Source organism: Salvelinus sp. IW2-2015, linkage group LG4q.1:29, assembly GCF_002910315.2.
Source record: "Salvelinus sp. IW2-2015 linkage group LG4q.1:29, ASM291031v2, whole genome shotgun sequence".
In the NCBI taxonomy this organism is placed as follows: Eukaryota; Metazoa; Chordata; class Actinopteri; order Salmoniformes; family Salmonidae; genus Salvelinus; species Salvelinus sp. IW2-2015.
The window spans coordinates 69,119,411-69,146,096 of NC_036842.1; the positions used below are offsets into that span (position 1 = coordinate 69,119,411).

The window sequence follows — 26,686 nt, forward strand, 5'->3', positions numbered from 1 at the left end:
TTCTGTTTCCTATATGGTTCATGAACTCTAAAGTTATAATACCAAATAGAATAACAATCTAGGACACACATGGTGTTTGTCATATTGGTCTTAAAAAACAACTGCATTGGACCTTTATCTCAATATCAAATCATTTCTGAGTAACAATTAAGTACCTTACCGTGATTATTTTTGGCCATTTTAATTGAAAACAATCAGAAATAGCTTCTTATCAAAGAGCAATTTCTCATGCAAGAATTTAGCTATGTAGGACTGTCTGTGTGGTCTGAGTAGGGAGGGGAAAATGTAAAACTAGCTGTTATTGGAGTTTTGGAACTCTTTCTAATTGGTCTATTAAATAATTTACTGCCTGGTGATGTCATCAGGGCTGCATTCAGTATGTGTTTACGTTCTGGAACATTCAATTGAATGGAAACGGTGCTGTACTGAATGACTAGTTAAAAAAATGGGGAGGGGTTAGTTTGTAGGTTGGGGAACGCTGTCAGTATGGCCACTGCCCTTTAAATATATCACTTATTGCTTCAAGCCATACCGCGCCACAAACACCAGACGGGAGCAAATGTACCTCAAAGCCTGTTAAATAACATACAAGAACCTTTTTAGGAAACGTGTCATTCAGTACAAACCGTTCTGCAACGTAGCAAACGTTTAAGCGAACTGAATGCATCTCTGGCAGGACAAAACTCCCTCTCCCCCTTAAACAGGCTGACATTTCAGGTGGTATTTTCAAGCAGCTCTTACACCATTAGAGCATTATCATAATTTTCACAATATTATTCCAATCTCGTAGTGTACAAAACATTAGGAACACCTCTTTACATGACATAGTCCAGGTGAGATCACTTATTGATGTCACTTGTTAAATCCACTTCAATCAGTGTAGCTGAAGGGGAGGAGACAGGTTAAAGAAGGATTCTTAAGCCTTGAGATAACTGAGACATGGATTGCGTATGTGTGCCGTTCAGAGGGTGAATGGGCAAGACAAAATATTTAAGTTCCTTTGAAGGTGTATGGTAGTAGGTTCCAGGCGCACCGGTTTGAGTGTGTCAAGAACTGCAACACTGCTGCCTAAAGGACTTCCAGCCAACTTGACACAACTGTGGGAAGCATTGGAGTCAACATGGGCCAGCATCCCTGTGGAATGACTTTGACACCTTGTAGAGTCCATGTCCTGATGAATTGAGGCTGTTCTGAGGGCAAAAGGCAGTGCAACTCAATATTAGGAAGGGGTTCCTAATGTTTTGTACACCCATATAAAACATAGGAATGTCATGTGCTTTACTGCACTGGGCCTTTAAGCACTTGTTTGTAAAGCAAGCACCCATCAATCGAAATCTATAATATAAACAAAGGTCAGTGTTTGCTAAATGGATCCAGATCTTGGTGTAGCAGACTAGCTTCAGACTTGCCGGATTCTGCTCTTACATTACCAACATGTGGCCACAATATTATTGACAGCTTTCTGAGGAATTATTGTACTGTAAAAGGATTCACTAGCTAATTGGCAATAGATTCTCATGTGAATATGCTACAATTCAAAGTGTGACACTACTCTGGTCTCCAAGGACTGGAGTTGCTCATCCCTGGCCTACATGAGATTATTATGGACAAAGAGCAATATCATTTTTATTTGTCAAACGGCAGCCAAGCATTGATGATCCAGAATAAGATCCTCAATATTTATTGGAATGGAGCTCACCACCTTGCACTTTCACCAGGGGCGCAACTTTGGTTTTAGAAGTGGGGGGGACATAATTTATAATAAAAATTACAAAAATGTATCCAGCCTACCCGACCGCTCGGAGGCGTCCGCATGGTCCTAAAGCACACCGTTGCCTTGTTTTGAATCACATGCCAATTATAAAACTGGGGGGGGGGGCAAGATTGCAATTTCAGAATGTGGGGGGGGACATGTGAAAGTTGCACCCCTGACTTTCACCACCCTGTGAAGTTCATCAAAACGTATTTCATCTGTAGCCTAATTAAGTTCATGCTTACCCGACTAGTCATAGTGGGAGGACCGCACAACATGTCATCTTGTAACAGATGTAAATCGTACTCTCCTTGCGTTGTGTTTTGTCCAAATAAATCACCCCAGCCAGTGGTTCCAGTTAAGCATAATTTATTTCTGTTAAATAGGAAACAGCACGTTATTTGTGCAGGGCTTAACGATGTTGATGGCTGTCAATGGTAAAATCCCTTGCATCACATTTTCATACTGGGTGAACAAAATACAAAAATACAATACAAAATATAACATGTGTAAATACCTGTTGTTAAATAGGAAACAGCACGTTAGTTGTGCAGGGCTTAACGATGTTGATGGCTGTCGATGGTCAAATCTGTAGTATGAAAACAACTGTGTTAGCAGTGGGCTTATGTGACCATTACATTGGTGTATGCTAGCTAACACACTTATTTACAGCAATCATATGCCAATGCACATCCCAGAAAGCCCCTCAATCTCTAACAGGTACTATATACCCACACATGTATAAATTAGTCAAATACAGCAAACTTGTACGCATTGTAAAATAGAAAACAGTATTCAGAACGTGACCTACCCCTTCCCTTGCATCACATTTTCATACTAGGGAGACCTGATGTTCGCGATCTCCCCCTATCTGCATGCGGGGCCAATTACAACACGCCTCATTGTCATCAGAGTTGAACCAACCAATAAGAATGCTTGAACATTAAATACACCTTTCTTTAGAGGCAAGTGGAAACATAACCAACCCTGTTACATTCGTGTGACTCCAAGTTTACTTCGTTATGATGGTTATGTGTGAATATTTGTATGAACATAACAATATTCAACATCTGAGACATAAACTGAACAAGTTCCACAGACATGTGACTAACAGAAATGTAATAATGTGTCCCTGAACAAAGGTGGGATCAAAATCAAAAGTAACAGTCAGTATCTGGTGTGGCCACCAGCTGCATTAAGTACTGCAGTGCATCTCCTCCTCATGGACTGTACCAGACTTGCCGGTTCTTGCTGTGAGATGTTACCCCACTCTTCCGCTAAGGCACCTGCGAGATCCCGTACATTTCTGAGGGGAATGGCCCTAGCCCTCTCCCTCCGATCCAACAGGTCCCAGACGTGCTCAATGGAATTGAGATCCGGGCTCTACGCTGGCCATGGCAGAACACTGACATTCCTGTCTTGCAGGAAATCACTCACAGAACAAGCAGTATGGCTGGTTGCATTGTCATGCTGGAGGGTCATGTCAGGATGAGCCTGCATGTGTATAAGAGACAGGTATGGCTGGTTGCATTGTCATGCTGGAGGGTCATGTCAGGATGAGCCTGCAGGAAGGGTACCACATGAGGAGGAGGATGTCTTCCCTTTAACGCACAGCGTTGCGATTGCCTGCAATGACAACAAGCTCAGTCCGATGATACTGTGACACATCACCCCAGACCATGACCGACCCTCCACCTCCAAATCGATCCCGCTCCAGAGTACAGGCCTCAGTGTAACGCTCATTCCTTCGACGATAAACGCGAATCCGACCATCACCCCTGGTGAGACAAAACAGCAACTCATCAGTGAAGAGCACTTTTTGCCAGTCCTGTTTGGTCCAGCGACTGTGGGTTTGTGCCAATAGGCGACGTTGTTGCCGGTGATGTCTGGTGAGGACCTGCCTTACAACAGGCCTACAAGCCCTCAGCCCAGCCTCTCTCAGCCTATTGCAGACAGTCTGATCACTGATGGAGGGATTGTGCATTCCTGGTGGACATTTCCCTGTAGCGCTGTCTAGGCATCTCACAGTACGGACATTGCAATTTATTGCCCTGGACACATCTGTAGTCCTCATGCCTCCTTGCAGCATGCCTAAGGCACATTCACGCAGATGAGCAGGGACCCTGGGCATCTTTCTTTTGGTGTTTTTCAGTCAGTAGAAAGGCCTCTTTAGTGTCCTAAGTTTTCATAACGGTGACCATATTGCCTACTGTCTGTAAGCTCTTAACGACCGTTCCACAGGTGCATGTTCATTAATTGTTTATGGTTCATTGAAGAAGCATGGGAAACAGTTTTTAAACCCTTTACAATGAAGATCTGTGAAGTTTTGGGGATTTTTACGAATTATCTTTGAAAGACAGGGTCCTGAAAAAGGGATGTTTCTTTTTTTGCTGAGTATATTTTTATTTTATTTAACTAGGTAAGTCAGTTAAGAAAAAAGTATTATTTACCATGACGGCCTACCCCGGCCAAACCCTAACGACGCTAGGCCAATTGTGCGCCGCCCAATGGGACTCCCAATCACCGCCGTTTGTGATACAGCCTGGAATCGAACCAGGGTCTATAGTGATGCCTCTAGCACTAAGATGCAGTGCCTTAGACCGCTGTGCCACTCAGGAGCCCCAAGAAATCTACATTTCAATGATGGATATTCTAAAGTTCAAGGTGTTTCCATCGCATTTTCAACTCTAACAATAGTTTTGTCACAAAACCTGTTGCTTAACTAGCAAATGTGCCTACTCTGGTCTAGGCAAGTGTGCTCTAGCCAACAGCTCACAGATACAGTGCGGGTAGGCTAGTCTACATGATGAGATTATTATGGATATTTTTATTTGTCAAATGGCATTCAACCATTGATCATCATGTGGATGGCGCTCGTCTAGCGTAGTAATCGACTACCGAACAGCTCCTTGTTTCATCTATTGCTGCTCATTGGACCCTATGATCACTCGGCTACACAGCTGATGCCTGCTGGACTGTTCCTTAACACGATACTTCATTTTGTTTATCTGTCGGCCCCAGCCTCAAACTCAGGCCCTGCATGTAGCTAAATGACCCTCTCTGCCCATTTATCGCCATTTACCCGTTGTTGTTGTCTTAGCTGTTTACCCGTTGTTGTCTCACTGTTGTTTAGGGCAGCTCTCATTGTTTTATTATACTGCGGAGCCCCTAGTCCTGCTCAACATGCCCAGATAGCCCCCTTCTCCCACCCCCCACACATGCGGAGACTCACTAGCTTAACTGGTGCCTCCAGAGATGCAACCTCTCTCATCGTCACTCAATGCCTAGGTTTACCCCCACACTGTACTCGCACCCTACCATACTCTTGTCTGTACACTATGCCCTGAATCTATCCTACCATGCCCAGAAATCTGCTCCTTTTATTTTCTGTTCCCAAAGCACGAGACGACCAGTTCTTATAGCCTTTAGCCGTACCCTCATCCTACTCCTCCTCGGTTCCTCTGGTGATGTAGAGGTTAACCTAGGCCCTGTGTGTCCCCAGGCGCTCTCATTTGCTAACTTCTGCAACCGTAAAAGCCTTGGGTTCATGCATGTTAACATCAGAAGCCTCCTCCCTAAGTTTGCTTTATTCACTGCTTTGGAACACTCCGCCAACCCTGATGTCCTAGCCGTGTCTGAATCCTGGCTTAGGAAGGCCACCAAAAATTCTGAAATATCCATCCCCAATTACAACATTTTCCGTCAAGACAGAACTGCTAAAGGGGGCGGGATTGCAATCTACTGTAGAGATAGCCCGAGTAAGTCCCTCACTGTTACCGCTTGTTATAGACCCCCATCAGCTCCCAGCTGTGCCCTGGACACCATATGTGAATTGATTACCCCCCATCTATCGTCAGAGTTTGTACTGCTAGGTGACCTAAATTGGGATATGCTTAACACCCCGGCCGTCCTACAAGCTATATGCCCTCAATCTCACACAAATTATCAAGGAACCTACCAGGTACAACCCCAAATCTGTAAACATGGGCACCCTCATAGATATCATCCTGACCAACTTGCCCTCTGAGTACACCTCTGCTGTCTTCAACCAGGATCTCAGCGATCACTGCCTCCTCATTGCAAAAATCACTGAAGTTGGAGACATATCTCCCTCACTAACTTTAAGCGTCAGCTGTCAGAGCAGCTTACCGATCGCTGCAGCTGTACACAGCCCATCTGTGAATAACCAATTCAACCTATTACCTCCCTCATCCCTATATTTGTTTTTGTTTTTCTGCTCTTTTGCACACCAGCATTTCTACTTGCACATCCTCATCTGCACATATATCACTCCAGTGTAAATTGTAATTACTTCGCCACTATTGGCCTATTTATTGCCTTACCTCCTTACTTAATTTGCACACACTGTATACAGATTTTTCTATTGTGTTATTGACTGTACGTTTGGTTAACCCGTGTGTAACTTTGTGTTGTTGTTTTTGTCGCACTGCTTTGCTTTATCTTGGCCAGGTCGCAGTTGTAAATGAGAACTTGTTCTCAACTGGCCTACCTGGTTAAATAAAGGTGAAAAAAAAGAATGTCACCAGAATCAGACCCTCAATATTTATTGAAAAGGAGTTTGAACATCACCATGCACTTCACTACCCTGCGAAGTTCATCATACCTCATTTAATCTGTAGCCTGATAAATTGCATTGTTTCCAGAGTGGTGGTAGTGGAAGGCCCACACACCATATCATCGCGTGACTCCAGGTTTACTTCGATATGATATCAAGATATACGCATAAAGGAGTTTCCACCACAATTTCTCATGTCATTATTTTACCAACACAGAAAAATCATGTCCAACAAACAAATGATGACGGCATTCATACAATTGTACCTAAACTTAATTTTCCCTCAAAGCTGTAGTAAATTTTTTTTATATGCTATGACTTTACTTGCACAAAAACTGTGGTTATAGGTAGGATCCTTGCCACATCTTAGCAATGGATAAAAAAAGAACCTCCCTGACTGTGCAAATACATCATAAAGCCTACTATTTGAATTAAGTGATAATACCCTCAAAGCCGGTGTTTGGAGGATATATTGGGACGGGTGTTGTTAGGCCAAGGCGAAGTCGAGGGCCAGCAAACCATGCCAATATATCCTCCAAACACCGGCTTCGAGGGCATTATCACTTTTATACAACAGGTTATCAGCATATTCAAATAATATTTGACATATTTTCATTAAAAAAAAATTTTTTTGATGAATTTATGCATACTATATCATCCTTCCACAAGATATAGTCCCGACACAAATCTAGGGTTGCTCCCCAAGCTGGCTGGTCGTTCGTTCTATTGGTTCCGTTTAAATTTTTATTTGAACCTTTATTTAACTAGGCAAGTCAGTTAAGAACAAATTCTTATTTACAGTGACAGCCTAGGAACAGTGGGTTAACTGCCTTGTTCAGGGGCAGTACGACAGATTTTTACCTTGTCAGCTCGGGGATTCTGGCCCAACGCTCTAAACACTAGGCTACCTGCCGCCAGAGATGCAAGCCAGTCTTCAAGTCTTTTTGTTCTGTATCTATGGACGCGACCCAGTCGTTCATTCTAAATGTTCAATTGCCACACTGGCTGGCAACATTATACCTTTTTTGCTAGCTAGCCAACTGCGGCTATCTTACAGTCACGTCAAAAAGCCAGAATAACAGCAAAGTAGCTGCATTTGCATTTGTTAAAGCTGTTTTCTTTTGACATTTATTTGGATACATCCATAACACTGAGCTAATGGTGCGCGATTTCGCCAGGCATAGACAATGTGCTCACTCGTCATGACACTGTTGTTCAGAGGAGCTAGCCAACAACACAGCTAACACAATAACTTCAAACTGAAGCTGGAAAGACTGCAAACTATCTGTCATTTTGTTTTAGCTTTTTTCAATTGACATTTCTTTGTATATATCCATAAAAATGATGCCAACTGATTCATGATTTTGACTGGCTGAGAAACCCTGCCTGCCTGTCTTGTCCCGACACATGCATTACTATGAGGCAGCTGGAGATCGAATTTGAATATTGAAACAATGTTGCAAATGTCGGAGAGACAGACAGCAACGTTTATACAAATCTCGCTGTTGAGAACTAAATGTTAGTCTAAAAAGAAATGTGAGATAATGTCTAGATGCTTTTGATAGAGGAGGTCAAGTTTATAAATTGCCTGGCTGGGCTGATGAGACAGTGGATTGCGCAGTCAGATGGAACAGAGTAAATAGGCATTTTAACGTCATAGATTTAGTCGGTGGTAACCTGTGGAATAGACACCGGCTGGAATGCGGTTTTTACCTATCGTCATTCAGGATTAGACCCACCCGTTGTATAAAATGTTAAATTTCTTCATAGACGAGTTTCCTACTAGTAATTACCAGGTCGGAGGGCGTTTACGTGTAATTTCCTCAGTCGTATATGGTAACTTCCCACTTGGTCATGAATGCAACACAAGTGTGGTACGCATGTGCAGTCTCGGCCATTTCGGGCCAGCTGAGCCAATCAGTGGCCTTTTGATTGTATGGCAGTGAATAGAGTTCATAATTAGCGTGGGGAAAGTACTACCACCTCCACTTCTCAACTCTGGCTAGTGTCTGGGCGAACATTTTGACCGCTGGTGCTGGATAAGGTTACACAAATGAAGGTGGGGATCAAATGGTCCAAGCTGTTGCTAGCCTATCGATCTTATTTTACACAAGGTATTATTTCCCTTGTAACTTTTAAACTCGAAATACGGAGCCATGGACAGACCCAGCCTCGAGAGACTGTTTTCAGCGTGTGACATTAACAGGTCTGGTGTGATTGAATACGAAGACTTTACGGTTGTTTGTCGAGAACTCAATGTGCCTGACGACGAAATCAAAACTTTATTCAACAAATTCGGTGTTAGTGCAGATGGATGTATCAATTACAGCAAGTTCTCCTCTCGGTTTCAAGAGGTTTCAGAAACGTTGGATTTAGCCTCTTTTGGGGCTTCTCCTCAAAGTCAATGGAGTCCTTGGGACGAGTTCCAGACCAGGATTGACGATGCAACAGGTCTCCTCTCAGGAAGGTAAGTCTTTCTGGTGGTTGGTTGGTGTGAGTAGTTTGACAAATTTGGACCTGTTCTAGTAGACTGCATGCACTATGTAGATATTCGTTCATCCCCCAGATTTGTCTAAATATATACAATTTAGAAATTACTGTTGTCCATAGTCTATTTCTTCTATTTCAGACTGTGTGATCAATTGGCTGAGCTGTACCAAGCCATTTACTCCACCTCAGAACCTCTCTTGTTGCAACAATATGAGGGACTTGTCGATGCTCTTGTCAGTGAGAGCAAAGAACGCAGACTTGAGCGTGAGCAGATGGAAACCAGTTTCAGAAGGTAGAGATTCAGTCATAGCAGCATAACTTGTGTCCGATTCCACAAGGGGTGGCAGGAAAACCCAATACTGAGAAATAATCTACCAAATGTATTACCTGAATATGTTATCTTCTCGCTCGAATTGGGTTCCGAAGGAATGTTACATTTTTAGTTAATTCGGTCATTTATCTGTGTGACTGGATACACATATCTAATGTTCATGTTATGGGATATCATGCAACAATGATCCAATCAACACCATGCCTATGCTCTTAATCAGTTTACTTTTACAAATGTGAGTATTGATTGTGCCAGTAACCTATGCATCCCACAGTAAGGTGATCATCATCACACACAATTGTGTGTCCAACTACTGAATTATAACCATAGATGGGGGTAAGGTTGGTTTTGCAGTTCAGAGGCTGCATTTCACCCCAGCTGCCATTTCTCAAGTAGGTAGGACATCTTAAATGAGTTGCTCTGCCTGATCTCCGTTATCTCCTTGTAAACTGAGTTGTCCCTTTATATATTTCCATTCAGGCCTATCCCCTTCACTTATGCAAATGAATGTGCCTGTAAAACCCCAAATTCTGACAAATAGATGTTTACTAATCATTTTGCCATTCCTTAAATCTTAAACTATGCAGAGCTCAGTCTTGTGCACCTGTGGTCTCATTTATTTAATTGATCCTTTATTTAACTAGTCAAGTCAGTTAAGAACAAATTCTTATCTACAATGACGGCCTACCAAAAGGCGAAAGGCCTCCTGCGGGGGCTGGGGATTAAAAATATAGGACAAAACACACATCACGATGAGACATTACATAAAGAGAGACTTAAAACGACAACAGCATGGCAGCAACAGATGTAACAACATGATAGCAGCACATGGTAGCAGCACAAAACATGGTACAAACATTGGGCACAGACAACAGCACAAAGGGCAAGAAGGTAGAGACAACAATACATCGTGACGCAGCCACAACTGTCAGTAAGAGTGTTCATGATTGAGTCTATGAATGAAGAGATTGAGAACTGTCCAGTTTGTGTTCCTTGCAGCAAACTGAAGAGAAGCGACCCAGGGATGTGTGTGTTGGAGACCTTTAACAGAATGTGACTGGCTGCAGTAGATATCTCGGATAGGGGGGAGTGAGGCCTAAGAGGGTTTTATAAATAAGCATCAACCAGTGGGTCTTGTGACGGGTATACAGAGATGACCAGTTTACCTAGGCGTATAGTGTCCTATTTTATATTTTTAACTAAGCAAGTTGGTAAAGGCAGCAGGTAGCCTAGTGGTTAGAGCGTTGGGCCAGTAACCGAAAGGTTGCTGGATCGACCCCTTGAGCTGACAAGGTAAAAATCTGTTATGCCCCTAAATAAGGCAGTTAACCCACTGTTCCTAGGCCGTCGTTGTAAATAAGAATTTGTTCTTAACTGACTTGCTTAGTTAAATAAAGGACAAATTCTTATATACAATGACGGTCTGACCCGGACGACGCTGGGCCAATTGTGCTCCGCCCTATGGGACTCCCAATCACGTCCGGTTGTGATAGCCTGGAATCGAACCAGGGTCTGTAGTGGCACCTCAAGCACTGAGATGCAGTGCCTTAGACTGCTGCACCACTCGAGAGCCCACCAATGTTGGCAAATCTGATGGCTGAATGGTAAAGAAGATCTAGCCGCTTGAGAGCACCCTTACCTGCCGATCTATAAACTACGTCTCCTTAATCTAGCATTGGTAGGATGGTCATCAGAATCGGGGTTAGTTTGGCAGCTGAGGTGAAAGAGGAGTGATTTACAATAGAGGAAACCAAGTCTAGATTTAACCTTAGCCTGCAGCTTTGATATGTGCTGACTAATGACTGGCTGGACCAAGTTTTGTCACCTGATCATGACAGAACACATTTAACTGAGTAGTGAGTCCTGCCCACTCATAGTAGACTACTAGATGAAAACACATGGGCAATTGATACAAATGGACCAGATATGATTGGAACCAAAAGGTCTACGTCTATGTGCTGTGTTGCTGTTTTTGAAGCCTTGCAAACCAAATTTTCTGACTCGTCCCTTTTGCTGAACTAGTATTTGGGCAGTTGTATTGCACTTGACGGCATCCAGGGCAGACATGTAAATGGTATGTATCTCTGTGTGCCGACAGAACAGAAGACCTCAACACAAGTCAGTTGACAGAGCTGGAGGAGGACATGCAGCAGCAGCTTTCCCGTGTAGTGGACAGGGTGAGAGAAGAGGTAAGTGACATTCTGAGGACTGAGCTGTCAGCATAGTACAGTGTTAGAAATTAAACATTTAATTCACTCTGTAAAACTGTAAAAACAAACATGGCAAGCAAATAACTTGAGCTGAGTCATTAAGAAAGCATTGAAACATACCTTCGAAAATGTATAAAGAATGAGAAAATTAAATGGGGTTGATATTTAAGCAATAAGGCCTGAGGTGGTGTGGTATATGGCCAATATACCATGGCTAAGGGCTGTTCTTACGCATGACGCAATGTGGAGTGCCTGGACACAGCCCTTTGCCATATTCACCATATACCACAAACCCCGAGAGTCGCTTTATTGCGACTATAAACTGGTTACCAACGTAATTAGAGCAGTAAAACTAAATGTTTTGTCATACCTGTGGTATACGGTCTGATATACCATGGCTTTCAGCCAATCAGAATTCAGGGCTCAAACCACACAGGTTATAATGGGGCATATGGTACACTACATGACCAAAAATTTGTGGACACGTGCTCGTCGAACATCTCATTCCAAAGTCATGGGCATTAATATGGAGTTTGTCCCCCCCCGTTTGCTGCTGTAACAGCCTCCACTCTTGAGAAGACTTAACACTAGATGTTGGCACATTGCTGCGGGGAGTTGCTTCCATTCATCCACAAGAGCATTAGTGAGGCACTGATGTTGGGCGATTAGACCTGGCTCACAGTTGGCGTTACAATTCATCCCAAAGGTGTTCGATGTGATTGAGGTCAGGGCTCTGTGCAGGCCAGTCAAGTTGTTCCACACAGATCGACAAACTGTTTCTGTATGGACCTCACTTTGTGCACAGGGGCATTGTCATGCTGAAACAGTAAAGGGCCTTCCCCAAGCTGTTGCCACAAAGTTGGAAGCACAGAATCATCTAGAATGTCATTGTAGGCTGTAGCATTAAGATTTCCCTTCACTGGAACTAAGGGGCCTAAGGGGCAGCTCTAGCAGGGCAAAATTTGATGAACTGACTTTTTGGAAAGGCAGCAATCCTATGACGGTGCCACAATGAAAGTCACTGAGCTCTTCAATAAGGCCATTCTCCTGCCAATGTTTGTCTATGGAGATTGCATGGCTTTGTGCTCGATTTTTATACACCTGTCAGCAAAGGGTGTGGCTGAAATAGCCGAATCCACTAATTTGAAGTGGTGTCCTCTTGTATATACAGTGCATTTGGAAGGTATTCAGGCCCCATGACTATTTCCACATTTTGTTATGTTGCAGCCTCATTCTAAAATGGATTAAATTTTAAACAATCCTCAATTTACACACACTATCCCATAATGACAAAGCGCAAACAGGTTTTTGAAATTTTAGCAAATGTATGAAATTAAAAACGGATACTTTTATTTACATAAGTAATCAGACCCTTTACTATGAGACTTGAAATTGAGCTCAGGTGCATCCTGTTTTCATTGATCATCCTTGAGATGTTTCTACAATTTGATTGGACATGATTTGGAAAGGCACACAACTGTCTATATAAGGTCCCACAGCTGACGGTGCATATCTGAGCAAAAACCAAGCCATGAGGTCGAAGGAATTGTCCGTGGAGCTTCGAGACAGGATTGTGTCGGCACAGATTTGGGGAAGGGTACCAACACATTTCTGAAACATTGAAGGTCCCCAAGAACACAGTGGCCATCCATTCTTAAATGGAAGTTTGGAACCACCAACACTCTTCCTTGAGCTGGCCATCAGGCCAAACTGAGCAATCTGGGGAGAAGGGCCTTGGTCAGGGAGGTGACCAAGAACCCGATGGTCACTCTTGACAGAGCTCTAGAGTTCCTTTGTGGAGATGGGAGAACATTCCAGAAGGACAACCATCTCTGCAGCACTCCACCAATCAGGCCTTTATGGTACAGTGGCCAGACGGAAGCCACTCCTCAGTAAAAGGCACATGACAGCCTTCTTGGAGTTTGCCAAAAGTTAACTAAAGGACTCTACGACCATGAGAAACAAGATTCTGTGGTCTGATGAAACCAAGATTGAACTTTTTGGAGGAAACCTGGAACATCCCTACAGTGAAGCGTGGTGGCAGCATCATGCTGTGGGGATGTTTTTTCAGCGGTAGGAACTGGGAGTATCGTCAGGATCGAGGGGAAAAATGAACGGAGCATGAAGGATAACTTCAAACTGGGGTATAGGTTCACCTTCAACAGGACAACGACCCTAAGCACACAGCCAAGACACAACAGAAGTGGCTTTGGGACACGTGTCTGAATGTCCTTGAGTGGCCCAGCCAGAGCCCGGACTTGAACCCAATCGAACATCTCTGGAGAGACCTGAAAATAGCTGTGCAGCGACGCTCCCCATCCAAACTGACAGCTTGAGACGATCTGCAGAGAAGAATGGGAGAAACTCCCCAAATACAGGTGTGCCAAGCTTGTAGCATCATACCCAAAAAGTCTCAAGGCTGTCAACGGTGCTTCAACAAAGTACTGAGTGAAGGGTCTTTTTAATCAATTTGCAAAAATGCCTACATCTGTTTTTGCTTTGTCATTATGGGGCATTGTGTAGCTTGATGGGAAAACGATTTAATCTATTTTAGAATAACGCTGTAATGTAACTATGTAAAAGTAAATGGGTCTGAATACTTTCCAATTGCACTAAAGCAAAAGGGAGAATGTCCCCTGACTTATACTGCTCCCACCTAGACCTGTTTTATGAACATAATCGGAACCATCTTTCAGATCGCATTCACACATCTCCAGAAGTTAAATAGCATGCACTCCACAGATGTTTTAACCATAGAACCAGGAAGGTAAATTTGAATAATATTGTTTGTAATAGAATTAAATTAAAACAAATGTAATATAATTAAGACAGGCATTGCTGTTGAACCAGCCTTCATTATAGTATGCCTAAGGGAGGGCTTGTGTTTTGAACATATGAAATGGGAAACAAGCCATTTTTACAAGTCACTTCTAAATACGAGGCTCAACGGTATTCACCAAGGTTCTCATCTCTTTCGTTTCATGATGGGCATGAACACGTAGCCGCCATCCTGGACACGGTTTTACGCACGTCCAAAATGGGACCTGCATGGCTAAAATGTGGGCCTGACTACGATGCATACATAAAAAAGGAACGTCAGCTCACTGTTTTACTCCTCTTAAATGTTTGCTTTGTCACTATGGGTGTTGTGTGTAGCTTGAAGGGGGGGGGAAAAACATTCATCCATTTTAGATTAAGGCTGTAACACAACAAAATGTGGAAAAAGTCAAGGGGTCTCAATACTTTCTGAATGTATAGTTGTTGGAAATAAAGACTAAACTTGATTTCAAGAGTGGGGCTAGGCCAGGGACACTCCTTTCTGCAGCATTCCTCTTTGCCTCTGCACAGGTGTTTATCCTCATGTGGTAGAGGAAGTAACTTTTAGAGGGAGAACAGCAAGCTCATACTCTTACAAAAGCCCCTCTATAGTTTTGTGAAAGCCCCCTTTTTTGTTGTCCAGAGCCAATGAGTAAAGTTCTCTCCTTGGGTTTCATGTCTGTAGGAGCATAAGAAAATGGAGGGCGTCATGGATACACTTCAGAGAAGGCATGATAATGAAGTGGCAGATCTACATACTGCTGTGGACAGGTTGTTGAAAGTAGGTGTCATTTCTTTTGAAACAGGTTTTTTGATCTTTTCCAATTTTATCCTTTTACAGTTCTCTATTTACCTAGTTTCAGGTAGTGTTAAGTGTGAATGTGATTTCAGGTGATGCATAATCACATTTATGATTCATGTGAAATAAATGGAAACATTTTCATTTTAGTGCCAAGATGAATCTGAACTCAACAATTCCAGGCAGGATGTTGACAAACTACACCATAAAATATGTGAAGTGACTCTGGTACGTTGGATCAATTGAAGACGGACAACTATCTTGAGTTCATTGACATTATTTCTTGTACACTTTCCAGTAATGTTCTGCATGCTCTCCTCAGGAAAATGAGCAGTTACGGACTTCTCTCGTCAAAGCTCAGACAAACATCTCCATTCTGCAGGTAGAGATGGACAAGCTGAAGAACATGTATGCAGACCAGAAACTTCAACATGAGAGGTGAGATCAGACTTCATTCTCAGGTCAAATGGATCATGTCCAACTCTGTTGATTACAGGGCACAAATGTTGCATTTGTCAATTTGTTTTCACAGAGAAAGTGATGACCTGAAAAAGATGGTTATAGAATACCAGTCCTACTCCAGTCACACTGAAATACTCCAGTAAGTCTGTCTGATCCGATTGTTGGTTAGTATGCCCTTTCATGACGATTGTTTGTGTTGTATAAGTCAAGCATGGCTTTGAGTCATGCATGCACATCCGTGCAGTGCACACCTTATGCTCATTGTTAATGGAAGGTGACAGGCTAAAAGATTAGTAAAGCATATGACATGTTCTCCACATTGACTCCTTCCTATTAGGGTCATGAACAAAAAGCTGTATGACAGCAATGATGACTTGCACTCTGCATCAAGTAAGAGGGTAAGTCTTGGTTGTTTTCACTGAAGGTAGACTCACATTTCCCCTTATATTTACTTTTATAAGGCTTCTCTACACTGCTTTAGTTTATTTGTTTACAAAAGTGTTACAAATCTCCCCACAGCTATCCCCCGACAATGAAATCGCAGCTCGAAGAATGAAGCCAGTTCGACAAAGCACACTTATAAAGTACACATACTATATATTGTTATCCTAGAAATCTGGACCTATTGATTGATGTGAATTGACCACTTAACTTATGTTTATTTTTTCATTACTATTTTTGGTCCAGTTCAGGGGGAGAGAACACGGCTGTGGACTCAAGTAAAAGGACCTACTCCCATGTAGCCAGCTGGGCTGATAGATACCTGGACAGTGGTGTGTCCCTGCCTATGGACGCTGAAAGCTCAGGCAGCGAGTCTGACAGTGATGTCTCGACAGAAACCGTACACCACAGTTATTCATATGTGCCCTCAGACATTGAGGTAAGGGTAACAAAGGTTTGACCAACTATTTTTATTAGTACGTGTCACATGCTAATACATGAATTTACCTATTTCTGCACCAGATATCAGATGTGAAATCAGAAGTAAGTCGGTCAACACTGTCTGTATCTCCCAGAAAAGCTCTCGCTATTGCTTCGTCCATCCGGAGACGCTTGTCTGCTTTCCCCATAAAGGTAAGGCAATGAGCTGAGATTCCGTAAGACATTTGTATTGGGAGACTTATGTGGAATTGGCATATGCTGCTCGCATATCTGTATTATTCATAACTATGTGATGCTACTTGGTCCTCAGCCAACCGAAGCAGACATGGTTGACACTGGTGGCCCTGCTCCCATGTACCGGTTAGTTTTGGCAGGAGATGCAGGATCAGGGAAGTCAAGCTTTCTATTGAGGTTGAGTCTCAATGAGTTCAGGGGAGATATTCAGACGACTTTGGGTAAGTACAGTTTTGTAGTGTAATAATTAATGCAGAAAGTGCATTTCCCTTACATAATGTTGTTCTTAGGAGTTGATTTCCAAATCAAGAAGATGTTGGTAGATGGAGAAAAAACTAACCTCCAGATATGGGATACTGCAGGACAAGAGAGGTATGTGTGTACATTTACATTCTAAAAGCCTTGGTTACAGTCCTTATGGTGTTGCTCTAATTAAACAAATGCTGAACTGATTTAAGTCATACCATTTAGTTGAGCTGCCAAGCAAAAAATAAATGCCTCTTGCTGTGGCTTCTGCATTGACATACTAAAAGCCTTAAAGGTGTGGTCCCATAATGTGTCCTTGGTGGATGTGGCTGTTAATCTGAAGTGCTGCACAGATTCCAAAAGATCATGTAATGTCAATAGCAAAATGGGATTTCCCTGTTCCTGTAGGTTCCGCAGTATTGCCAGGTCTTACTTCCGTAAAGCCCATGGAGTCTTACTGCTGTATGATGTCACTTCTGAGAGCAGCTTCCTTAATGTCAGAGAGTGGATGGGAGAGATTCAGGTACCATTCACAGTTGAGGGGTTTAATGGTCCATGGAATGGGATTCCAAAATAATTACTAAACGGCTGTGTTATAGGCAGAATGCATTTTATGAGTTACTATATTGAGGCCATAATGGTCTTAGCAGTATTTGGCTCCTGATTTTGGCGGAAAGCCGTGGTAAATCAGACCGTATACCACAGGTATGACAACTTTGGGCTTTAACACAGCTATCAGCATCCATAAATCAGGAACTTAAAGAACGAACTGCCCTTGTTATCCCAGGAATCTAGGGATGAGCAACTCCCAATGTGTGTGATTGGGAACAAAGTGGACCTGCGGGAAGATCGACCGGAGGGAAGCTGTGTCAGCACTGTCGACGGGGAAAGGCTGGCTAGAGTACAACCTATTTTTACCTGTCAAAATAACAAGATGTTCATGGGTCTATCAACTAAATATTAATCACAATATTACCATATGTTTCAGACATACAATGCCCTGTTCTGTGAAACTAGTGCCAAAGCTGGAACTAATGTAGTGGAGGCAGTACTTCACCTGGCAAGGTAAGAATTGTAAAACCCCCTTCCCTACAATGAATACCAAACTATAACTAAGAACTTTCCCCCCCCAACAGAGAAGTTAAGAAAAATGTGAAACTGAGACGGCAATCGGAATCACAGGTGAAGTTGAGTTTAAGTGGTCCAAAGAAAGCTAACTGCTGCAGATTATAACCATGGAGACTCATCACCAGAGGGAAATGCATCTGACTGGAGACTATGGGCTCTATTTTAGCACCACAGCTAAATATGTATAACAGAGGTGACTGTAAAGTTAGCTAAATGTATTAATGCATGTCCAATTCATATTTTAAATAGTCAACTCCTGATAAATGTATTAGTTCTGGACTCTCCTGAACATTGCACATAACTGGTCTGGAGCATGTAGATCTCCAGAGATGTTTAATGAATGTATTTAGAATGGGACTGTTGTACATCTCTCAGGAATTGACTGCATTCATATTGAAAAACAGTTCAGTTTTAGCTCAGGCAAGAGACTGCTGTGGTTAAACATGATCACATTTTACGTTTGCTAATTGTATTTTATTGATTAAAGTTTCTGTACAGGTGTAAATTATAATTTGTTAGATAAGTACCACAGATTGAATCCATTCATTTGTTTATTTCATCAGCACTGTATATGCCCATCCTTAATATAAAAAGTAAGAAAACAAAACCAATAGTTGCATTATTTAAAATCTAGGAGGGAATACAAAAATACAGGATTGTTTTATAATTCTGAGTTTGAAATTCCTGTTTACATTGTAAATACTGATTAAACATTAGACCTTTAAGTAGGCTTAAGCATTAGTCATTCAAAACCATTCATTTCTCAAACTACAGTACAACCTCCACCACAAATTACAAACTGGTTTTGTACCCCAGAGCATGGGACAAAAAAACAACTAATCAATAGGTAACATCTTGATATTAGAATCCTGCTGCTATTTGGCTTTCTCGTCACTCAGCTTAGGGTCACTGGCTTTTTTCTGCTTCTGTTGCATTATCTCTGCATCCCTAAGGAAGACAAAATGAGTGGTCAGACTGAACTGAAGGTGTCATGCATGTTTGGAAAATGTCCAAGCTCTACAAGACAATTTTAAAGTACTTCACTGGTTGTCCATGCAGTTTGTCCTTTTGCAGATATGAATGAGATATCCACCGGAAAATATTACATTAACTTTTCAAAGCACTAGTAAGTAGTGTGTTGAATATCACCTGAGCAGAACCATGTATGCATGTGTCTAGTGCACATGCTTCAGGTGATACATCAATGCACTACCAGCGCTTTGAAAAGTTGATAATTATACATTCCTACCTGTAGAAGGACCATCCGCACAGACAACCGGTAGTGATTTTATTCAGCATTCTCGCTTGTAAAGGTTGAACTTTCCTGATGCAAACGTTAGCTTCTGCCCGACAATTCAAGGTCTGGTCTCAGGCTTGTCTTAATTGTGGACAACTCCTTACTATACCAGGAAAATGTCCTAATAGCCCAAACTAGTTAGAATTGACTGTTCATTGCGCACGACTTACCGAAGCTTCCTTGCAGCTGCAGACATGCCATCATCTGCCTTCTTTCCCTTGTCATTCCCTTGCTTTTTGGCATTTTTAGCACGAGCAAGGTCACGCTGATTTCCCCCTGAGAAAATCAATTTGAGTAGTGATTACACAGCTAGCTACAATTGAAGTCAGAAGTTTACATACACTTAGGTCGGAGTCCTTAACAAGAAATTTGTGGAGTGGTTGTAAAACGAGTTTTGGAAAGTCAGGACATATACTTTTTCCAACATCACAATTCCAGTGGGTCAGAAGTCTACATACACTAAGTTGACTGTGCCTTTAAACAGCTTGGAAAATTCCAGAAAACAATGTCATGGCTTTAAAAGCTTCTGATAGGCGTCAATTGGAGGTATTTCAAGGGCTACCTTAACTCAGTGCCTCTTTGCTTGACATGGGAAAATCAAAAGAAATCAGCCAAGAAAATCGTAGACCTCCACAAGTCTGGTTCATCCTTGGGAGCAATTTCCAAACGCTTGAAGGTACCAGGTTCATCTGTACTAACACCATGGGACAGCTCAGGAAGGAGACGTGTTCTGTCTCCAAGAGATGAACGTACTTTGGTGTGAAAAGTGGAAATCAATCCCAGAACAGCAAAGGACCTTGTGAAGATGCTGGAGGAAACAGGTACAAAAGTGTCTATCCACAGTAAAACGAGTCCTAATCGACAACCTGAAAGGTCGCTCAGCAAGGATGAAGCCACGGCTCCAAAACCACCATAAAAAAGCCAGACTGCAACTACACATGGGGGGAGAAATGTCCTCTGGTCTGATGAAACAAATAGAACTGTTTGGCCCTAATGACCATCGTTGTATTTGGAGGGAGAAGGGATGCTTGCAAGCTGAAGAACACCATCCCGACCGTGAAGCATGTGGGGGTAATTTGCTGCAGGAGAGACTGGTGCACTAGACAATATAGATGGAATCATGAAGAAAATTGTGAATATATTGAAGCAACATCAAGTCAGGAAGTTAAAGCTTGGTTGCAAATGGGTCTTCCAAATGGACAATGACCCCAAGCATACTTCCAAAGTTGTGGCAACAGTCAAGGTATTGCAGTGGCCATCACAAAGCCCTGACCTCAATCCTATTGGAAATTTGTGGGCAGAACTGAAAAAGCATGTGCGAGCAAGGAGGCCTACAAATCTGACTCAGTTACACGAGCTCTGTCAGGAGGAATGGGACAATTCACCCAACTTATTGTGCGAAGCTTGTGAAAGGCTACCTGCAACGTTTGACCCAAGTTAATTTAAAGGCAATACTACCAAATACTAATTGAGTGTGTAAACTTCTGACCCACTGGGAATGTGTTGAAAGAAATAAAAGCTGAAATAAATCACTTATTCTGACATTCCACATTCTTAAAATACAGTGGTGATCCTAACTGACTTAAGACAAGGATTTTTAGTCAGGAATTGTGAAACTGAGTTTAAATGCATTTGGCTAAGGTGTATATACATGTATACTGATGAGTTTACTCAACTCAAAGCATTACATGCACACTACACCCAGCATGCGCATGTTTATTTTGTCCATCCACACCAGAAGCAAATCAGGACATGCTGGTTGAAATATCAAAACTCTTAACCAAATAATTTACATATTAATCTGGTAACAGTTCAAAATACATGGAACATTCATACAGGTAGTAGAAACTTAGTTATCCATTATATCTGGATTGAATGTAGGAGTAGAGAACATGATTGTGTGACCCAAAGATCCAGGAAAATGACCTTGTGCTTTTCAGGTAAAATAACGCAATGCAACAGCAAGCTAGCTGAATGTTTCGATTTGTCCCCAAACGAATATAGTTGGTTCAGAGTTCGTTTTGATATTTCAACCTGCATGTCTAGATCGCGGCTGGTATGGATGTACAAAATCAACATGCGGACAGGCGCGTGCCTAGTCTAGACAGCATGTACATGTATTTCTTAGTGGCCAGCTAGTCCCTACTACAACTATGTACGTTGACAGTTTGGTAGCTGACCTAATAGTTAATATAAATACAGGTTTGTTGTTGTGCTTGGCACTTGAGGAAGGGTTTAACTTACTAGGCAGCTAACGACCAAATATTTGTATAAATATTCTACAGTATGTGTAGTTAGCATGCTAACGTTAGCTTGTTACCTACACATCAGGGGTGGGTAAAATCTGTGGAACGTTCCAACAAGAATCGGTTCCAAAAACGTAAAGTACAAGGTTGCCAACAACGCATACAAAGTAGCATGATCAATTCACCCAACTAACTGCCGAATAGGCATCAACTCACCACGTAGCTTATTCTTAATGGTTTGTCCATAGGCTACCAGTGAGGACAGACTTTTTTCGGAAAAAACGTGTGAAATTAATTAGCCCACTCCCTACCCGGCATCTTAGTCTGCCGCTATACAACTTTGCCGCTATATAACTTTGGCAACCTTGTTATTTACATAGGAATCTGTTCCAAAAACTGTTGGAACGTTTCACATTATAACCACAAAATCAGAGCTTTTATCAGGTAATAAATGGTAAAAGGATAGCTACATTTCATGCTATTAATGGTTTTAAAAAATCGTGTATGGTGTAAACCATGTTAAAAACCATGACTTAAACATTTCAAACATAGCTAGTTAGCCACGTTGTCTGATGGCATTGCTTGACAGGCCAAGAAAAAGTGAGATGCGTAGCTAGCTAGCCAAACTGCAAACAAACACAACGTAAGCCAAGTAACACATAATCGTTAAAAAATATAATATTCATCGGATATACTCACTTGTCATTTTGTTGTTTATGGTTTCTAGCTGACGGTGTGGAGAAGGGTGCCAATCAACCAAGCCTGGCAGCTGTGCACCGACAATATTTGATGTGCGTCACGGCAATTGAACGGGTTGATACGAGACATCGCGAGAGTAGCTACTTCTTCGAAGAGGTTTATCGGCGGTTGGCATCCAATAAATGTTTCATTACTGCCACCTACTAAACTGGAGTACAACTCCCTTATACTTTGCTTAAAAAATATATATGAACAAATACCCTACCATCTAACAATATACTCACAAAAAAATAACACCACCCTGCTCCACTATTTAAATATATTTAGTACTACCTCAGGTCAACAACTTGAAAGGATGGGACACTACCACTTAACACACCATGTAACTCTTCTGATGTCAAGTCTCGCACACCCAAATAACTCTGCAGCTGCTACCACAAACTACATTTTCTGCGACTTTACATTCCATCCCTGCAGTACAGTTGATAACCATTGCTATGAATGCTAAAAATCCAATCTTACTGAACCATATATCACTTGTTGACCGATCCCTCTGTACTGGTACAGATCTACTACACGCCACTCCTCTCAGGATCCCTCCCCCTTGACCCATCTTCCTCTACTTTCTTCAATACCTCAGCATATGACAACTTCTGCACAAACCATGGAAACCTCAACCTGCCTCTCACACGGGACATTTCTGATCCCCAGCCCCATGGGCACCCTTACAATTAACATATACCACTACTTTCCCCAATGTTAAACATTCCTTTGTCTCATGCTCTTCTGCAAAACTTCTCACACCTAGGAACCTCCCTCCTACACACTGCTGCCACATGCCAATAAGCTTGACACCTGTCACAAGGTAATGTATTCGGCACAAAAGCTCGTACATGATAACTTATATATCCTAACATCACTTTGTCGGGCAAAGAATCAACATCAAAACTCAAAAGAACAGACAATGACTTCTGTTTCACCACTCATGCCACCCTGTCTGCGTTGCACCAAACATCGAGCATCACAACTATTCAGTTGGTCAACTTTTACATTTACTGCTACGACAGTAATCACTCCTTTCAATGGCACCCTTTTCTTGAGAGCAAAACGATTCACATTTCTTGCCCCCATTAGTTTAACGCGGTGTGCCTTCTCACTCTGACCAGCAGAAGCACAAACAATAACCACAAGACCACTTCTGGTTACCCTCACCAATTCCACAGCACCCAACTCTGTTTTAACCCACCCTGAAACCACAAATGGATCAGCCAAAAGGCAAGGGTCCACTTTTCCCAAAAACTACTGTCACGGACTCATCTTTATCCTGACCCTCGGTGCAAGTTTCGGCTCTGAGAACTTCAACACACCTACCACCTGTAATACTTCTCCCTCATTCACTTCCATTTCTCCTTCTGTCTTCAGCTCACTCTGCTTATACTTTCTACCATTCTTCTTTCTCAAACGATCTCCCTTTTCCAGCCATTTTTAACCGACTTAAGCTCACCCTCTTCTTCAATCTCTCTTAAACCTCCTCTGCCCCTTTTCCTTCCATTTCTCCTCCATATTCCAAATCAAATTTTATTGTTTGTTTCTAGCTCCAACAGTGCAGTAATATCTAACTCCAACAGTGCAGTAATATCTAACAAGTAATATCTAACAATTTCACAACAATACACACAAATCTAAGTAAAGGAATGGAATATATGGACGAGCAATGTCAGAGCGGCATAGACTGAGATACAATAGAATACAGTATTTACATATGAGATGAGTAATGCGAAATATTTAAACATTATTAAAGTGACTAGTGTTCCATTTATTAAAAGTGGGCAGTTATTTGAAGTATATGTACATAGGCAGCAGCCTGTAATGTGCTTGTGATGGCTATAACAGTCAGATGTTCTTGAGATGGAAGCTGTTTTTCAGTCTCTCGGTCCCAGCTTTGATGCACCTGTACTGACCTCGCCTTCTGGATGATAGCGGGGTGAACAGGCAGTGGCTCGGGTGGTTGTTGTCCTTGATGGTCTTTTTGGCCTTCCTGTGACATCGGGTGCTGTAGGTGTCCTGGAGGGCAGGTAGTTTGCTTCTGGTGATGCGTCTGGAGAGCCCTGCAGTTCTGGGCGATACAGCCCGACAGGATGCTCTTAATTTTGCATCTGTAAAAGTTTGAGAGTTTCAGGTGCCAAGACAAATTTCTTCAGCCTCCTGTGTGGGTGGAGCATTTCAGTTTGTCAGTGATGTGTATGCTGAGGAACTTGAAGCTTTCCACCTTCTCTACTGCGGTCCTGTCAATGTGGATAGGGGGGTGCTCCCTCTGCTGTTTCCTGAAGTCCACGATCATCTACTTTGTTTTGTTGATGTTGAGTGAGAGGTTATATTCCTGGCACCACACTCCCGGAGTACGTATACGTCTCCTTGTGATAATACTGCACTTCTCATGACATACATCTTGTTCTTGCCTTCTCAAGGGACGCCATTTAACCATCTGTCACAAATTCCGTACAATCAGCACAAACCCCTCGGGGTGTAGAGCTCAACAGCGCATCCCACTTTTAAAGCAGCTGCTTTGTCTTGATGTTCTTCTTTATCAAAAGCTACCGCAACGCTTTTCCATTTCAAACAAGCCCGCTCTTCCAACCACCATACACTGTCTCGCTGCAAGAGTAGCTCAAAAGCCAGTTTTAGAAGCTGAATTGCGTTATTGAAAACGAAAACTACTCTCAGAACAGTCTGCTACTCCGCGTCGCTGATTGGTCAGTTCACAGCGCTGCTAAACCCTAGTTTCTGATTGGCCACTTTGCGAGGTGCGCTTGGCTTTCAGTGTAGATTCAGTGTGGAATTTATAGCTACAGCAGTGGCGGTCAGTGCCGTTTAAGATGAGTGAGGACCATTTTTTTTGTCATGAGCATGGCCTTATTTATATTACAGCATATTGGATGACTGTCATTCATATTTCATTCACCCAGTTCAATGTAAGTGATAGGTTTAGGCTACTACATGACACTCAAATTTTCCCTATACCCATCATGAGGTTGCTACAACCTAGCCCATGAATGACAGTTTATAATGTAGGTGCACACAGGTCGAGATCAGTGGTGATTTTACCATGTAAATCTTGGCGGGGCAAAAAAACTAAAGTGGGATGCATGCCAGCAAAGCCACTACACAACACTAAACAATACATTAATTGCACTATAACAGTGACAAACGGTGCCCACAAACTGTTAGGGCCTACATAGTCCTGTCCCAACAGCAGTCCCAACATCTTACCACCACTACACCTGGCTATCAGTTGAGCCTTCTATGGCAGCGAAAGAGTTAATTGAGCCTCATTTACTGCCTTTAAAAAAAACATAGCTAAAATGGCTGACTTGCTTAAACAAATGTGGTTTCTAATGACAATTGAGATGTACAAACTATGCCATAAGGGGAGGACAAGCGGATAAGAGGCGATCCGTAATTTCGATTATGACATTAATATGCGAGTTAGGATGGACGTAGTCAATATAACTATTTGTTTAGCACTTTTGAAACTTACAGCGACAGAATTCAGAACATGGGCCGTTCTTACAGTGTTCTACCTGTACACCAAGTCAGAACCGTTGGTTACATAAAGGGGGCATTTAAGCAGACAATAAAAGCTCTTACAATATTCAATGATTACATTTCTCTAAAACAGGTTAAAGGCTACATTTGCACCACCAAGTCAGAACAGTAGATGAAATTAAGAGAGATAAATGTACCAAAACATTTAGGTGAGGCACATGGGATACTAACATCTTACTACACAACATACTTAGTATTACTTTCTTAGCTACAGTATACATATCTCCCTGGCATATTACATAATTTATGCAGCAGCATACAATACATTTGGACTCACCTTGTTGTGCTGTGCTCACTTGAACAGGAAGGTGGCGCGGCAGTCCTTCGTGGGCCAATTTTGTCATCAAAATCTGTCATTCTTTGGATTCATGGGAACTCGGAAAAAAACAATGTTGAATCATGATGACGTCATTAATCTTCAGGTCGTAGTTATAGAAAGGGTGGATTTACAATTCCGAGTGACTGTTTAAAATGTATTTTCCCAGTCGGAGCTCATTTATTCCCGATTACCCAGTTGACTTGAACTCACTGAAGTCAAGTTTCCGCAGTTCCGAGTTAACAGTTGTTTTGAGCGCTGCACATATCATGCATCATTGACAGCATGGCCAATTTTGAATGTTCATCATTAACCCCTTAATCCCAGATTTGGGACCACACATCCACTCCACTGAACAGCAGGATAGTGATTGCTTGCAGAGTTAGCCACTGTCACTGATTCCTTCCAAACCACTCATTGTTTTGTGATTTCCAACTTGTGTAATGGTTGTGTAATGTCCAATGGCCGATGAGAACCGATACGTTTTATCTATAATTTCTCTTCATTATTTGTCCTTCATAAGTAATGACTGGAATATAGCTATTAAAGTATGCAGCTTAACTGATGTTGTTTCTGTATCAACAGACGGTACAC

General features: G+C 42.2%; 2 protein-coding genes across 2 annotated transcripts; one reads left to right on the forward strand and one right to left on the reverse strand.

Moving 5' to 3' along the window:
• Nucleotides 1-8,262: 8,262 nt before the first annotated feature.
• On the forward strand, nt 8,263-18,278 carry LOC111962435 (ras and EF-hand domain-containing protein-like). Its single transcript, XM_023985521.2, has 17 exons — nt 8,263-8,796; nt 8,959-9,111; nt 11,249-11,339; nt 14,863-14,958; nt 15,127-15,204; nt 15,299-15,414; nt 15,509-15,577; nt 15,776-15,836; nt 15,958-16,022; nt 16,126-16,318; nt 16,402-16,512; nt 16,631-16,775; nt 16,845-16,926; nt 17,209-17,323; nt 17,588-17,701; nt 17,789-17,865; nt 17,937-18,278. Exons 1-17 carry the CDS (start codon nt 8,486-8,488, stop codon nt 18,031-18,033), a joined length of 1,974 nt encoding a protein of 657 aa, XP_023841289.1. The 5' UTR covers nt 8,263-8,485; the 3' UTR covers nt 18,034-18,278.
• Nucleotides 18,279-18,380: 102 nt separating this feature from the next.
• On the reverse strand, nt 18,381-22,773 carry LOC111962436 (small EDRK-rich factor 2). Its single transcript, XM_023985522.2, is given in 4 exon segments — nt 18,381-18,876; nt 19,396-19,501; nt 22,171-22,222; nt 22,225-22,773. Coding segments are annotated over 4 exon segments (306 nt in total). The 5' UTR covers nt 22,300-22,773; the 3' UTR covers nt 18,381-18,803.
• Nucleotides 22,774-26,686: the final 3,913 nt, after the last annotated feature.